The 14,939-nt window shown below is 38.9% G+C and overlaps 1 protein-coding gene across 2 annotated transcripts in view; it reads right to left on the reverse strand.

Moving 5' to 3' along the window:
- Nucleotides 1–14,939, reverse strand: part of DHX38 (DEAH-box helicase 38) — a 757,289-nt gene that overhangs the window by 390,532 nt on the left and 351,818 nt on the right. For both annotated transcript variants that reach the window (XR_008400173.1, XM_053699448.1), the window contains exons 13-14: nt 12,578–12,950; nt 12,352–12,492 (exon numbers count right to left, since the gene is read on the reverse strand). Coding sequence is in view for 1 of the 2 variants with exons in the window: in XM_053699448.1 (XP_053555423.1) it covers nt 12,352–12,492; nt 12,578–12,950 (514 nt within the window). In the remaining variant the exon portion in view is untranslated. The remainder of the gene's footprint in view (nt 1–12,351; nt 12,493–12,577; nt 12,951–14,939) is intronic.

Genomic DNA, 14,939 nt, shown 5'->3' on the forward strand with positions numbered 1-14,939 from the left:
TGAAAATGGAAATGAAGATATGCATCTATTGTATCTAATGAAAACAAATAATGCTATCACTGACTAAAAAAAGTCAGAATAGACCATATAAATACCAATCTAAAAGATGGTACATTTATATAATAAAAAGATTTTCTATCTTTGGAACAATGAATAGTTTGAATAAAAACCCCAAAACCCAGATCCTAAAAATGGAACTGGAATAAATACCCCAGAAGATTCCAGATCTGAGCAGCGCTTGATCCTCAACAGGTGATCAACCGCACTTCAACATTACCCAAAATATATGGGCTGAAACACATTAAGGAAAGTGTTAGCCTTACTGGAATAGCTGGAATATAATAGAGAGAAAAATACTTCTCACAGACGGTTTTACTTCAAATTTTATTTTGTACCCAAAATCTAAGAATTTTGGACCGAATAGAACCAAAAAAAACTTCTAAATAAAAACATGTTACTTGGGTAAGAATTTAGAATTTTGTTCTTTAGTAAGAACAACCAAACTAAAATAAGCTTAAAGTTTTAGTCTAAGAACTTAATCTTGAAGCCCAGAGTAACAGTTAAGAATTGAATCCAATATGAATCAAATAATTGATTATCTTGGAAAAAAAGAAATAAGGATTTTTAAAAACTAAAAACAGCTAAAGACATAGATTAAACCTCATTTGTGAAAATATTCAATAAAAATGAAGAAACAAATAAAATTATTAGCATGTTAATCCAGTTAAGGGACCAGAACACACCGGACTTGCATAAATAAAAATGCAAGACAACAAGACAAATGCAACAGCACCCAGTCTGAACCTCAAATGAGCAGTAGACTTTGTCCCTTAACAATGCTAAATAATACATAATCTGATACTTGATCTTTAAAGTAAACAGAAAAAATGGAGCAAAAGCAACATCATCCAAATAAATTACAGGTCCAAGAAAAGTACCTGAAAATAAATTTTTTTCCTTAAATAGGATACAACCATTTAAAAAGAAAATAAATACAATTTTGCTATAGAAACAATAGCATAATTTAGCAGGAGTAGAGATAGCCCCATTAAATTGGAGAACCCTCAAAATTGAATTTAACTGCCGGCAAAGAATATAATTTAAAACCTTTGAAGAAAATTGTCAGCCTATTCCATTCCCTAGTTTGAAGGAATGGAAAAAAACCTCTGAAGACACAGAAGATAAAATAAGCAGAAATAAAATGTTAGCTAGTTTTGAAAAAGAACTAGTTACCTCAATATCAAAAATAATCAACACCTTTTCAACAAAAAACAAATGTACTCTAATAAAAAATAAAAAAGTAGATTTGTTAGTGTCAATATCTGATGAAGAAAAGTTCTGAAAGAGAAAAAACATCATCAGAGAAGGATAATTCAGTATGTTGTTGGTCATTTGAAACTTCATCAAAAAGAAGTTTGAAAAAGACCTAAAAATTTTTTAATAGAAGGCGCAAAGTCAGACAAAGCCTTAACCTAGAATCAGAAAATATTCTTATAAATTTTCTAAGTATATCTTGTACATAAGATGTAAAAAGAAAAGCAATACATAAAGCATAAATACTAATGGATTCTGCATGTAAAAGTTTATCATGATAACTTATTACAAACCATAGCTAAAGATAAAGATTCATAACATTTAAAATAAATGAACTTAGCTTTGGTAGGACTTCTTAGTCAACAGGAATCCCTCAGTATGTTCTGATCCAGGAATAATTTATGGAAAATCTTGCAATATGTAATAGAAAAAAACAACATATAAAGCAAAATTATCAAATTCCTTAAATGACAGTTTCAGGAATGGGGAAAAATGCAAAACAAACAAGCCTCTAGCAACCAGAAGCAACAAAAAAGTGAGACTTAAATAATGTGAAAAAAAGTGGCGCCAAGTATGGCGCCCACATTTCTTGGCGCCAAGTATGACGCCCACATTTTTTGGCGCCAAGTATGACGCCCACACTTTTTGGCGCAAAAAAACGTCTGTAACACACATGCGTCACAAATGACGCAACCACGTGTAAACTTCCGGCGTCAACTATGGCGCCGGAAATTACAAAATTTTGCGCCAAAAAAGTTTGCGCCAAGAATGACGCAATAAATTGAAGCATTTTCTGCCCCCGCGAGCCTAACAGCCCGCAAGGAAAAAAGTCAATTAGAAAATTTCTTTAAGGTAAGAAAAAATATTTTATTCATATGCATTTTCCCAAATAATGAAACTGACAGTCTGAAAGAAGGAATACTGATTATCCTGAATCATGGCAAATATAAGTTTAAAGACATATATTTAGAACTTTACGTATAAAGTGCCCAACCATAGCTTAGAGTGTCACAAAAAATAAGACTTACTTACCCCAGGACACTCATCTACATATAGTAGATAGCCAAACCAGTACTGAAACGAGAATCAGTAGAGGTAATGGTATATAAGAGTATATCGTCGATCTGAAAAGGGAGGTAAGAGATGAATCTCTACGACCGATAACAGAGAACCTATGAAATAGATCTCGTAGAAGGAGACCATTGAATTCAAATAGGCAATACTCTCTTCACATCCCTCTGACATTCACTGCACTCTGAGAGGAAAACCGGGCTCCAGCCTGCTGTGAAGCGCATATCAACGTAGAATCTACCACAAACTTACTTCACCACCTCCACGGGAGGCAAAGTTTGTAAAACTGAATTGTGGGTGTGGTGAGGGGGTGTATTTATAGGCATTTTAAGGTTTGGGAAGCTTTGCCCCTCCTGGTAGGAATGTATATCCCATACGTCACTAGCTCATGGACTCTTGCTAATTACATGAAAGAAATCTTGCGCCAAGAATGACGCAATAAACAGCAGCATTTTGCGCCCTCGCAAGCCTAATTTTTCCCGCGAAAATTTAATGAAAAGCAGTCAATTTGAAAAAAGACTATACCCCAGGTAAGAAAAAAATATTTTCCTAAATATGTTTTTCCCACATATGAAAATGATAGTCTGCAAAAGGAAATATACATAAACCTGACTCATGACAAATATAAGTACAATACATATATTTAGAACTTTATATAAATACATAAAGTGCCAAACCATAGCCGAGAGTGTCTTAAGTAATGAAAACATACTGCAAGACACCCATCCACATATAGCAGATAGCCAAACAAGTACAGAAACTGTTATCAGTAGAGGTAATGGAATATGAGAATATATCGTCTATCTGAAAAGGGAGGTAGGAGATGAATCTCGACGACCGATAACAGAGAACCTATGAAATAGATTTCCCGTGAGGAAAACCATTGCATTCAATAGGTGATACTCCCTACACATCTCTCTGACATTCACTGTACTCTGAGAGGAATCAGGCTTCAAAATGCTGAGAAGCGCATATCAACGTAGAAATCTTAGCACAAACTTACTTCACCACCTCCATAGGAGGCAAAGTTTGTAAAACTGAATTGTGGGTGTGGTGAGGGGTGTATTTATAGGCATTTTGAGGTTTGGGAAACTTTGCCCCTCCAGGTAGGATTGTATATCCCATACGTCACTAGCTCATGGACTCTTGCCAATTACATGAAAGAAATTAAATCCAGCTTTTTTAACAGATTTATCCTTAGGAACTTTAGAATCCTGAATCCCTAAGGTACAAACACTTCTCTTAAAAGAGAACAAAGGTGTTCAATCTTAAACAAAAAATAGTAAGATTCAGTTTCCTGATCAGAAACTGACTCTTGATCATCTGAAAACCCTTCACCCTCAGGAGGATAAATCAGAACCACCAGGGCCTGAAACATTCAGTTTAAAAGACACTGATTTAAAGAATTCAGATAAGCTAGTAGAGGGATTATCTGAAACCACCTTCTTACGCTTACGTGGAGGAGACACGGCTGCCGTCTTTAAATCCTGGCCCAAAATCTAAATTACGACCCTGTGTAGAACATACAGCGGGAGGACAGATACCCTTAGAAGCAAGAGCAGCATTAGACTGATCAGAATGCATAAGATGATCCATACATGATTTGCAAAATCATGAGGGATTATATTATTAATCTTGCACAAAAAACACCTTATATTAGTAGGAAAGTATTCAGAGGATCTAGCTTCTGGGGTACTAGTAATAACAGAACATGGGACTTAATCAGTATGCTCCATAATGAAAAGGAAAACATAAAATAACATGCAGGCAATCAGCAAATCAAATAACTAACAATGATACAAGCACAGCAGTAATAGGTAGGGTAAAAAACAACAACCTTACACCAAAATAAAGCAGCTCTTGGAAGTAATGACATCTTACTCACTCACCAGAGGCTTAAGAAGACTTCAGGAATGTTAAATATCCATATAGTATCGGATGAGCGCTAACTCAAAAAACATTTGACACAAAAAATACTGCACCTACAGCTTACGTGTGTGTACGACGAGTGTAAGGAATAAAAGCGCAAAAAACAGCCCCTGCTAGCCAGAAAGATCCCAAACAAAAAACCCTTATGTGCAAAAAACACAACACACAAATAAGCCGTTGCCGACACACGCACAGATACTAAACGCGCCTCAAGGCATAAAATAGGGTGAAATAAGGTAACTATATGCCCAAATCTAAAAATGCCTTATATACCGTAATGGTTCCTAGGTTATGATCTACCTAAAAGTAAGTACCTACTGATATCCTACAGGTTAAACAGGTGTCAAGACTTTTTTTTTCTTAAACAACCCCCACACTTACCTGAAAGGCACCCATAATACTGGACTTGCCATAAGCAACAGAAACTGCTTCCAGTAAATAGCCAATCTAGAGATGTACATGTGACAGAAGAGTATATAGAGTATAATGTAGAACCAACATGAGGAGGCTAGGGATCAGTCCCTGCAACACCTGTGGCAGGCCTGTGACTAACTCCCATAGGGTGTTCTTGTGCCACTACCCATACTCCAAAGACATTTCTCTTTCCAAACAGTAGCTCTCTTAGGGAAAAACTGGGCATCCTTTTCACTAACACCTTCCTTCTTCACCTTACTCCTGCAAAGGCAAGGACCAGGCTACTTTCCAGTATAGTAGGAAGGATTTTAAGGGCTCTGTGAATTTGGGGATCTTTGCCTGCTCCTAGTGGTCAGGAGTATAATTTCAAGGAGTAATGGATCATGGATTCTCACCACCTTTATGAAAGAAACAGTTATCCAGACCCTCTTGCAGAAACTCAAGAACTCTAGGAATTCTGAAGAAATTCCAGGAATAACCTTTGCGTGCACACCACTCAAAACTTCCAAACCTTATAATAACTACATCTACTAACTGGCCTGAATGAAGGTGTCAGGAAAACCTCCCTAAGACTGAATTTGACAGCATGTTGATTGAACGCATAATTCAGAGTATTGAGATCTAGATAAAAGAAAGGACCTTGAGAGAGCAGACCCATTGATAGAGGAAGCCTCCAAGATGGGCACAAGAACATCTAATACAGATCTGCAATTGAAATCCTGCAAGGCAATGTCAGAACAATCAGAGAGGTTTCTTCCTGCTTCATTCTTGCTACCAGTAACACAAAGGGAAGAAATATGTAAATCAGATTGAACAACTAGGAAATCACTAGGGCATCTATCAAATTCACCAGAGTGTCCCGGGAAAATGGAATCTTGATTCAAGCAAGAGGCAATGAGATCTATCTCTGGCAGATGCAAACGTCTCACAATCTGGATAAACTTTATGATTTGGAGACCATATTCACCTGGTTAAAGTCAAATTAAACAAATAAATCCTGATTATGCAAAAATGCTAAAATATAAGTTTAAAAGGGGTTTATTAAAAATGTATTATGCTTACCTGATAATTTTATTTTCTTCAGATGGAAAGAGTCCATAGCTGCATTCATTACTTTTGGGAAATAAGAACCTGGCCACCAGGAGGAGGCAAAGACACCCCAGCCAAAAGCTTAAATACTCCTCCCACTTCCCTCATCCCCCAGTCATTCTGCCGAGTAACAAGGAAACAGTAGAAGAAATATCAGGGTGAAAAGGTGGCAGAAGAATAAAAATACAGACGCCCCACATAAAAAATATGGGTGGGGAGCTGTGGACTCTTTCCATCTAAAGAAAATAAAATTATCAGGTAAGCATAATTTAAGTTTTTCTTCATTAATGGAAAGAGTCCATAGCTACATTCAATACTTTTGGGAAAACAATACCCAAGCTATAGAGGACACTGAATGCCAAGACGGGAGAGTACAAGAGGCGGGCCATTCTGAAGGCACCAGGCCTAACACCACTACCCAACAAAACCCTGCTTCGTCCGAAGCCGAGAAACATTGAAAAGAAAAAAGGCCCCAAGGATACTGACCTGCAGATAGCCTGGAAACCTAGAGACTGCAAAATCAGACTCAACTGAGCCAACAGTCCTCCAGGAGACACAGTCAACCAGCAGTCGATCCCCAACCACACCCCTTTCACTAGCGACGGGAACCCAGCCCAAAACTCCCAAAGGGTTAAAAGCAAGGAGAACAAAAAGGAAACCGAAAGGTAACCACAATCCACAAGGATTAGGACCGGGCATCAGAACAGAGAAAACTGTCCTCTCAACATCGTGCAAAAGCATCGAAAAACACAACTAAAGACGGAGTCCTCAAAACGTCAGAAATTAGAATACTGAAGTATTCAACACATAATACGTGTAGCAGACCCAGACGAGGTAAACATCTGAGTCAAGAACACTCAGTCATCATCAGGATGACACAAAAAAAAATACTTGCTGAGAAGTAAAAAGCGGCCAAACAAGAGATCAGATTCCAAAAACTCCAAGATACAGAGCACACTCCAGGCAATCCAAGCTGCCAGACCGACACATAGGTCTCAAAAAGGGAGAAGCACAGAACCTCAATGAGGCCCACTGCACCCTGAAGATGAACAACAATCTCAGAACCTACTCTCAGCCAAGCCGGACCAGCGCAAGCGTCGGCAAGTCTGAAAAACAGGAGAACAAAAGAACCCCAACACCATTCCAACAGAAGCTTGGGAGCCCCAAAACTCCTTAGAGACAGTCGACAAGGCCAAAGACCCAAATCTAGCAAAAAAGGGCCCAAGATAGTCTCAACACAGAGCAGCAAGACTACAGACAGAACAACCCAGAGGTCATGTTTCCCTTCAATATAGGTTAAATCCTCGGTTCCACCTCCTGAATGCAGGAGAAGCCCTAAAACAAGGACCACACCTCCGTAAGGAGGAGAACAAACCCCCCTAGAAAAAGGGGCCATTAAAGACACAGCACCTGCCCACAAGACACAAGCTGAACAAGAGATCAATCTCCAACACAGAACTTGAAAGGAATCTTCTTAGAAAATAGCCTGCTAGCACACCGACAAGATGCAAAAGGACCAGGCCCCAAAAGGACAATGGAAGGAACAAGTCCAAAAGGACAATTTCCTAGAGTATCAGAAAGGCCAAACCGCCCAAAACAGCAGTAAGGAGCCGCTAAGCCTCCAATCCTCCCACGAGGAAGAACATTCTAGGTCCCGAGAGTATCGGTATTAAAAAAGAGTGACACAGCAGAACTCCACTGACCCAGTCAACCTGCTTGAAGGCTAAAAAAAAGACTGAAACATCCTTCCTGCCTTGCGGACTCTTTAGAATGCTTAGCAGAAACTTGTAAAATAAAAACAAGAAAACACAAATAATAAAGTGAGCACTCAGCGCCTCAACCGGCCCAGCCAGGCAGAACAGGCGCTATGTGCCTGAACAAGCCACGAGACAGAAGATCTGAACCCAAGCAGGACCAGCCTGAAGACAGGGCCATAACTGTCAAGCTGCCTAAATCCTCCCTCAGAGGGGAAGAGAATAACAGACAAAACATAGGACTAAAGTGTCCAATAACAATCTTCCTCGCTGTTTGCTTCTACGGATCGATCCCAGAGAAAGTTCCTGAAGGAAACATATAATCAAAAATAAAAGACATCCTAACCGGATAAAAGAAAATATAAGGCAACCCATAGGTTAATGCCCAAGAAGAATAGGCATACCCGTAGGACCAGCCAAACGGAACCCTGATCTTCCAACAAACTGGGAAAGATCTCAATAAACTGACAATCAGGAGATTACGTCATCCCCACATGTCTTAATGAGGTGAGACACTCAAAGTAGAATACTGCGGATTCCCGTATCCGTTAAGGATAGGGTCCTCTAATAATTTAAAAACGTGTCTGAGTAAAACGGGAAGGCGAGCTATTCTGTAACGAAAGGCACAACACTCGGGACAGCTACACCTGCAGGGAACTGCTAGGCCCACCCAAGGCCGGGAGACCCGGGACAATAGGGCACAAACGCAAATAAACATCTGGACTTTGCAGATGCATAAATCGCCAAAAATATGTGAAAGCGAAAACGTGCTGCGACCTCCAGGGGGGAACAAGCCACCCTGCAAGGAGGGATAAACATAATCTGGGTTACCCGCATGTGTAGTAGTAGGGAGCGTTAGGGAACTCGCCTCACGGAGGACAGAACCCCCAGAGGTGGATGGCTCAGCGGTCCCTTGATTCCCTGAGCCTGAGGAACAAGAAGCTCTAAATACAGCATACAGAACATAACTGATTGACGTGTCAACTGGGCAAATTCACTTTCTTCACAAGTCGAAGAATCTGAATCTGAAATTTTAACAGTCTCAGCATCAGAATCCTCCATAACTGGATAGAGAATATAATAAAATGGACTATAAGAAAACAAAATTTAACGGCACCTGACACCCACAATGGCTGGGGCACTCACCGCCTCCTATGAATCAGACACTGGCAGTCCGAATTTTACCCTTCATAAGGAACTACTCCGTATCTTCTGACACTTCTCTGCCAACCTCCAGTGACGAAAGGCAAAGAATGACTGGGATATGAGGGAAGTAGGGGGAGTATTAAAGCCTTTGCCTGGGATGTCTTTGCCTCCTCCTGGTGGCCAGGTTCAGTATTCCCAACAGTAAGGAATGATGCCGTAGACTCTCCTCATATTAAGAAGGAAAGACTATACAAATTTCTCCAAACCTCATTCAAATTCATATGCACATATTGATTACCTCCTCTGTGATTCTTGGTATCTGGACAGATTTAATACCCCCCCCCCCCCCCCCGTATTACAGTATGCTCTTGGTCAGACCATGACGTGGTTAGGGCTAGCCTTTCCTTACTACATCCCTCTGACAGTCTACCTCCTTGGAGATTACCTGACTATTGCCTCTCAGACATAGAAATACTAGAACTCACTAAAGTAATTCAGGAATACTTAGAGTTTAAAGACACAGGAAATACTAGCTTAGAAATGGTTTGGCGGCATTTAAAGCTTATCTCCGGGGACATTTTATGAAAAAACAGCAAGAATGAGAGCCCACAACAAATATTCATTAGCTAAACTTTTTATGGCACTCCGTGGATTAGAACTGACTAACAAAAATTATCCCAGACCTCAGACTGCTAAATTAGTAGGAAATATATGAGAGGAAATTAACAGACGAGAAACTGCAAGAGTACAGAAGAAACTCAAACTCAAGCAGCTATACTATTAAAAAGGGAATAGACTCCTTGCAAATAAACTTAGAAAGAGAACTCCGCAAAGCCGCATTCCAATGATACAAACAAACACAGTACACTCCCCAAAAGCAATTGGACAGGCATTTGCCGAATACTATACAGCTCTGTACAGCCTAGAGGACAGCCCTATAACCCCTCAGACTAATAGTGCCACTATCCAACAGTTCCTTCAGACCCTTCACCTCCCCACTATGACTGCTGACTCAGTACCAGATCTGAACAGTTCGTTTTCAGTAGAAGAAGTCAAATCTGCCATAGCAACTTTAAAGCCTCATAAAGCCCCGGGCCCTGATGGCTTCACAGTAAAATTTGACAGTAGATAAGAACCAAAAAGGCCCATCAAGTCTACCCATATTACATGTTACTTTTTCCTTAGGATAGCCTTATGCATGTCCTAGGTATTTTTGAATTCCTTTACAGTCTTTGTGTTTACCACCTCAAATGGAAGTTTATTCCATGAATCTACCACCCTTTCTGTAAAAAAAAGGTTTCCTCAAATTTCTCCTGAATCTGCTACCATCTAACTTTTGATAGTGACCCCTTGTTTTGGCATTTATTTTTTGTGAAAAATGCTTTCAGCTACTATTTTATTAAGTCCCTTCATATATTTGAAGGTTTCTATCATGTCACCTCTTTCACTTCTATCCTCTAAACTATACATATTTTGATCATAGAGTCTTTCTTTGTATGTTTTATATTTTAGACCATGTACCATTTTAGTAGCCCTCCTTTGGATAGCTTCTAGTTTATTTATATCTTTCTGAAGATATGGTCTCCAGAACTGTACATAGTATTCCAGATGCCAAAGTGGCATAAGAACCTTGCTATTTCTGCTACTAATAACTCTTCCAATGCAACCAAGTATTTGGCCGCACTGGCTGCACTGCTGCATTGTGTACCATTTTAACAAACATTTGCAACAATACTGACCCCCTTACTACTCAAACTATACAGAAGTGCAGCTGAGAATGGCAGTTTTTTAAGCAAATTCTTTTAGGCTAGCATACTTACCATTTCTAAAGAAAACTAAGACCCAACACTCTGTGGAAGCGACAGGCCCATCTCCCCCCATCTCAACGTGGACATTAAGATCTATGCGAAAATGTTAGCAACCAGACTAGGAAAACATTTACCATCTATCATCCACCTCGATCAGGTGGGATTTGTGATGGAAAGGCAGGGCACTGACAATACCCACAGATTATTGAACATCTATACGGAAGCTGCAGACATCGGACTCTCCCTAGTCACTAGACGCAGAGAAAGCGTTTGACAGGGTGAGATGGGAATATATGTTTGAAAACCTGAGGACATTTGGCGTCCCTGCTTCCTTTGGCATGGCCATTAGAGCTCTTTATGCGACCCCAACAGCAGTGGTTCGAGGTCTAGGTTTTTGCTTTTTTAATAAAAAACGGCACGAGACAGGGCTGCCCTCTTTCTCCCCTATTTGCCATTGCCATAGAGCCCCTAGCAGAGGCGATAATACAAATCAGAGAAATGCAAGGCATCCAATTACATGACACTGTACAGAAGTTAGCACTTTTTGCAGATGACCTGACAATTTTTGTCACCGACCCGTTGACCTCGCAACCACTATTAATGTCCCTACTTGAGACCTTTGATAAAATCTCATACCATAAGGTCAATGTAACCAAAATGGAAGCGTACTCAAACATAGCACAGGCGGATCAACGCGAGATTCAGAGATCTTACTTATTTAAGTGGTCAACCAGGGGGATTAGTAACCTAGGTGTCTTCCTTTCACATGATAAAACAATTACCATCAATGACAATTATCATATTATGTTAAAAGAAATAGGTAGCATCCTAAGGTCCAAACAATATGATGAAATCTTTTGGATGGGAAGGATAGTGTCCTTAAAGATGATGATACTCCCTAAGGTCACATATTTATTTAGATGCATTACGATCACAGTACCAGTGACCATCCTTCACAAGTTTCAGGCAATATTTAACACATATGTCTGGAATAATAAAAGACCCAAGTTACACTCTCCCCTGGAAAGAGGAGGCATAGGACTTCCAAATGTAAGATTGTAAAAAAAAAAAGCTGACACACGCAAAACTGCAAGGGGAATAATGTAAAGGAATCTGTCCCAGGGCCATATATATTAGCAAATATATATAAACTTAAAAAGTGCACATAAAATAGCAAGTGTGTCAAAATGTTAATAAATTAAACTTACCAACAGACACTCGTCCATTAGCAAACAAGCAGCAGACAGCTAAACCAGTACTAAAACATATCAGCAGAGGTTATGGAATAGGAGTATATTGTAGATCCCTAAAGCGAGGCAAAAGACAAGTCCCTGAGACCAAATATGGAAGGTTTATGAAAAATTTCCCATGAGGTGAAAAAATAAACCACAAACCATACCTCATATACATCCTTCTAACAAGCACTGTACTCTGAGGGGAAACTGGGCCTCAATATAGACTGAAAACCCCATGCACATCTTCATTCTTCATAGATCTCCAGCAGAGACAAAGTAAACACTGAGGTATCTGTGAGATGTTTTATAGAGCTCTTGGGGTGTGGAAATATTGCCTCCTCCTAGTGGTAAAGAAGAGTAATTCCCAAAAGTAATGGATCGTGGACTCTCACCACCTATATGAAATAAATATATGCCTAGGAATAAGGAAAAGGTCACAGATATTTGATGTAAATCAAAAGTAGAAAGGAAAAATGGAGAAAGCAACATAAAAAGGGAAGAAAATAATACAGATTTTGGAAGAAATGGACGAGGATGTAGAATGTTTTTTTTAGACACATTGTGCAAAATCAGTAACAGGAAAACATTTACCTTGCTAAACAAGATGTCCACGGGAAATGTACGTCCAGGAATGTAAAAAATGGGGACATTACCAAAGAATGATGCAAATTTGTCAGCATCCATGGTGGCTGAAGTGACAATCAGCTTGAGATCAGATCGCCGAGTAACAACCTGAAAAAAATATGAACCATCACAAAAAACCTGAACACTATGCATTGTAGGATAAAATTACACAAAAGATATTAACATAATTTACTTCTCGTAAGAGACCAAAAAGCACATCTGTGTTGAGTGAGCGCTCATGAGCCTCGTCCATGATGATTGCACTGTAGTGATCAAGATCAGATTCACGTAGAGACTCTCGCAGCAGAATCCCATCAGTCATGTATTTGATAAGAGTTTTCTCTGATGTGCAGTCTTCAAAACGGATAGCGTAACCAACTTCTTCTCCTAGACTCACTTGCATTTCTTCGCTAACTCGCTTAGCAACAGACATGGCAGCAACCCTACGTGGCTGTGTGCATGCAATCATACCATAATCCGTGTATCCATCTTCATGCAGATACTGTGTCAACTGTGTAGTTTTTCCACTACCCGTTTCACCAACTACAATGACAATACTGTTATCTCTAGGTGGAAAAAAAAAATAAGAAAAACAAATAGAAAGAAATAGTGCATAAGTTCCATAAAAAGGATAGGGTGATCCTACACAGAAACACACAAATGTAAACAAGAGAAAATGTTATTGTTACCTGAGAAATTAATTTCTTTCGTGGTGGTGAGAGTCCAAGAGCCATTACTCCCAGGAGTTCCACTCCTGGCTACTAGGAGGAGGCAAAGATTCCCAAAACTCCAAGAGCACTTAAAAACCCTCCAACCTCACTGCAAAATATATAATAATATTTAACACATTAATACTTCCTGTGATAAGCAGGATCAAAGGAAAGAGTAGACAATTCAGAAAATCTTCAAGCAGAATAAATTGCCAAAAGGAACAGAAACTTCCAAGACAAAAGATGGATATGAAAATTATGCATAGCTTCAAAAGGAGAAAACAGCAAGACTTTTAAAACCAAATGAAAGCGACAGGTTTTTTTTTTATAATGACTAAGATATAACGCTAGGATTTACAGTCACTATAATGTTCCAAGGAGGAGAAATTGGTTTAAAGGGACACTGAACCCAATTTTTTCTTTTGTGATTCAAATAGAGCATGCAATGTTAAGCAACTTTCTAATTTACTCCTATTATCAAATTTTCTTCATTCTCCTGGTATGTTTATTTGAAAAACAAGAAAGTAAGTTTAGATGCCGGTCCATTTTTGTTGAACAACCTGGGTTGTCCTTGCTGATTGGACATCACCAATAAGTGTAATAAATAATAGAAGTGAGTGCTGGAGAGAGTATCCTGCTACTTGAGTTAAACCCCTCAAATTTTAACAGATAAGAACCATAGAAAAGAAAGAGAAGCGCTGTATGCACGGATACAATTTAATATATATAGTTTCAAATCACAGAAATTATGCAACAATTATTAAAAATAAAATATTAAAAGTCAGGACTTCTCCTGTAATAAAAAATAAAAATATAAATATATAGTGTACCAGGTACCTAGAGTATAATTTACTCAATTAGATCAAGCGAATATATTTAAGCAGATGACAACATATAGAGCAGATATCCAGCATATGCGATAGGCTATTCACATATACTGTAATCTCAGCTACTGTGTACGGACCAAAAATAGGTTTACAAACACCCAAGGATTAAAAACAAGAGGGAGAAACAAAGCGCTATATATCACATATAGAACAAAGTCAATGTCCCAATAAATGTGCTAGCGGACAAAATGAAGCAATAAATTTGAAACCACCTTAATGCAAGAGGCTAAGCACTGTATAGCGCATATATGAAAAAGTCCATTTTCCAATGTGATGTGCTTATAACTACAAATATCAGCCAATATTGGCAAAGTACCTTTGTCTTCTTGTCGAATATAAGGAGTTGTGTCAGTTATTAACAATATCTCTCCACGTTTCTATCTGCATTCAAGCGGGCAGCTTGTGGCGTTTGTTTGCAGCGTGACTCTGGTTCCTCTCGGCGGCTCTGTCCGTGTCTAGGAGGACAATCCAAGGCGTCTGTATACTGCGTGAGTATCACCTGACTCCTGTTTGCAGCGTGTGCTCCACTTCTGTCATTACTCATTTCGGACCTAATTGAGTAAATTATACTCTAGGTACCTGGTACACTATATATTTATATTTTTATTTTTTTCTTACAGGAGACGTCCTGATTTTTAAATATTTCATTTTTAATAATTGTTGCATAATTTCTGTGATTTGATACTATATATATTAAATTGTATCCGTGCATACAGCGCTCCTCTTTCTTTTCTATGGACAGCACCAATAAACAAGTGCTGTCCATGGGTCTGAACCAAAAATTTGCTGGCTCCTTAGCTTAGATGCCTTCTTTTTCAAATAAAGATAACAAGAAAACGAAGAAAAATTTATACTAGAAGTAAATTAGAAAGTTGCTAAAAATTGCATACTCTATCTGAATCACGAAAGAAAAAAATTGGGTTCAGTATCCCTTTAATCACTGGCTTGATCCTGATCA

Source organism: Bombina bombina, chromosome 1, assembly GCF_027579735.1.
Source record: "Bombina bombina isolate aBomBom1 chromosome 1, aBomBom1.pri, whole genome shotgun sequence".
Taxonomy (NCBI): domain Eukaryota; kingdom Metazoa; phylum Chordata; class Amphibia; order Anura; family Bombinatoridae; genus Bombina; species Bombina bombina.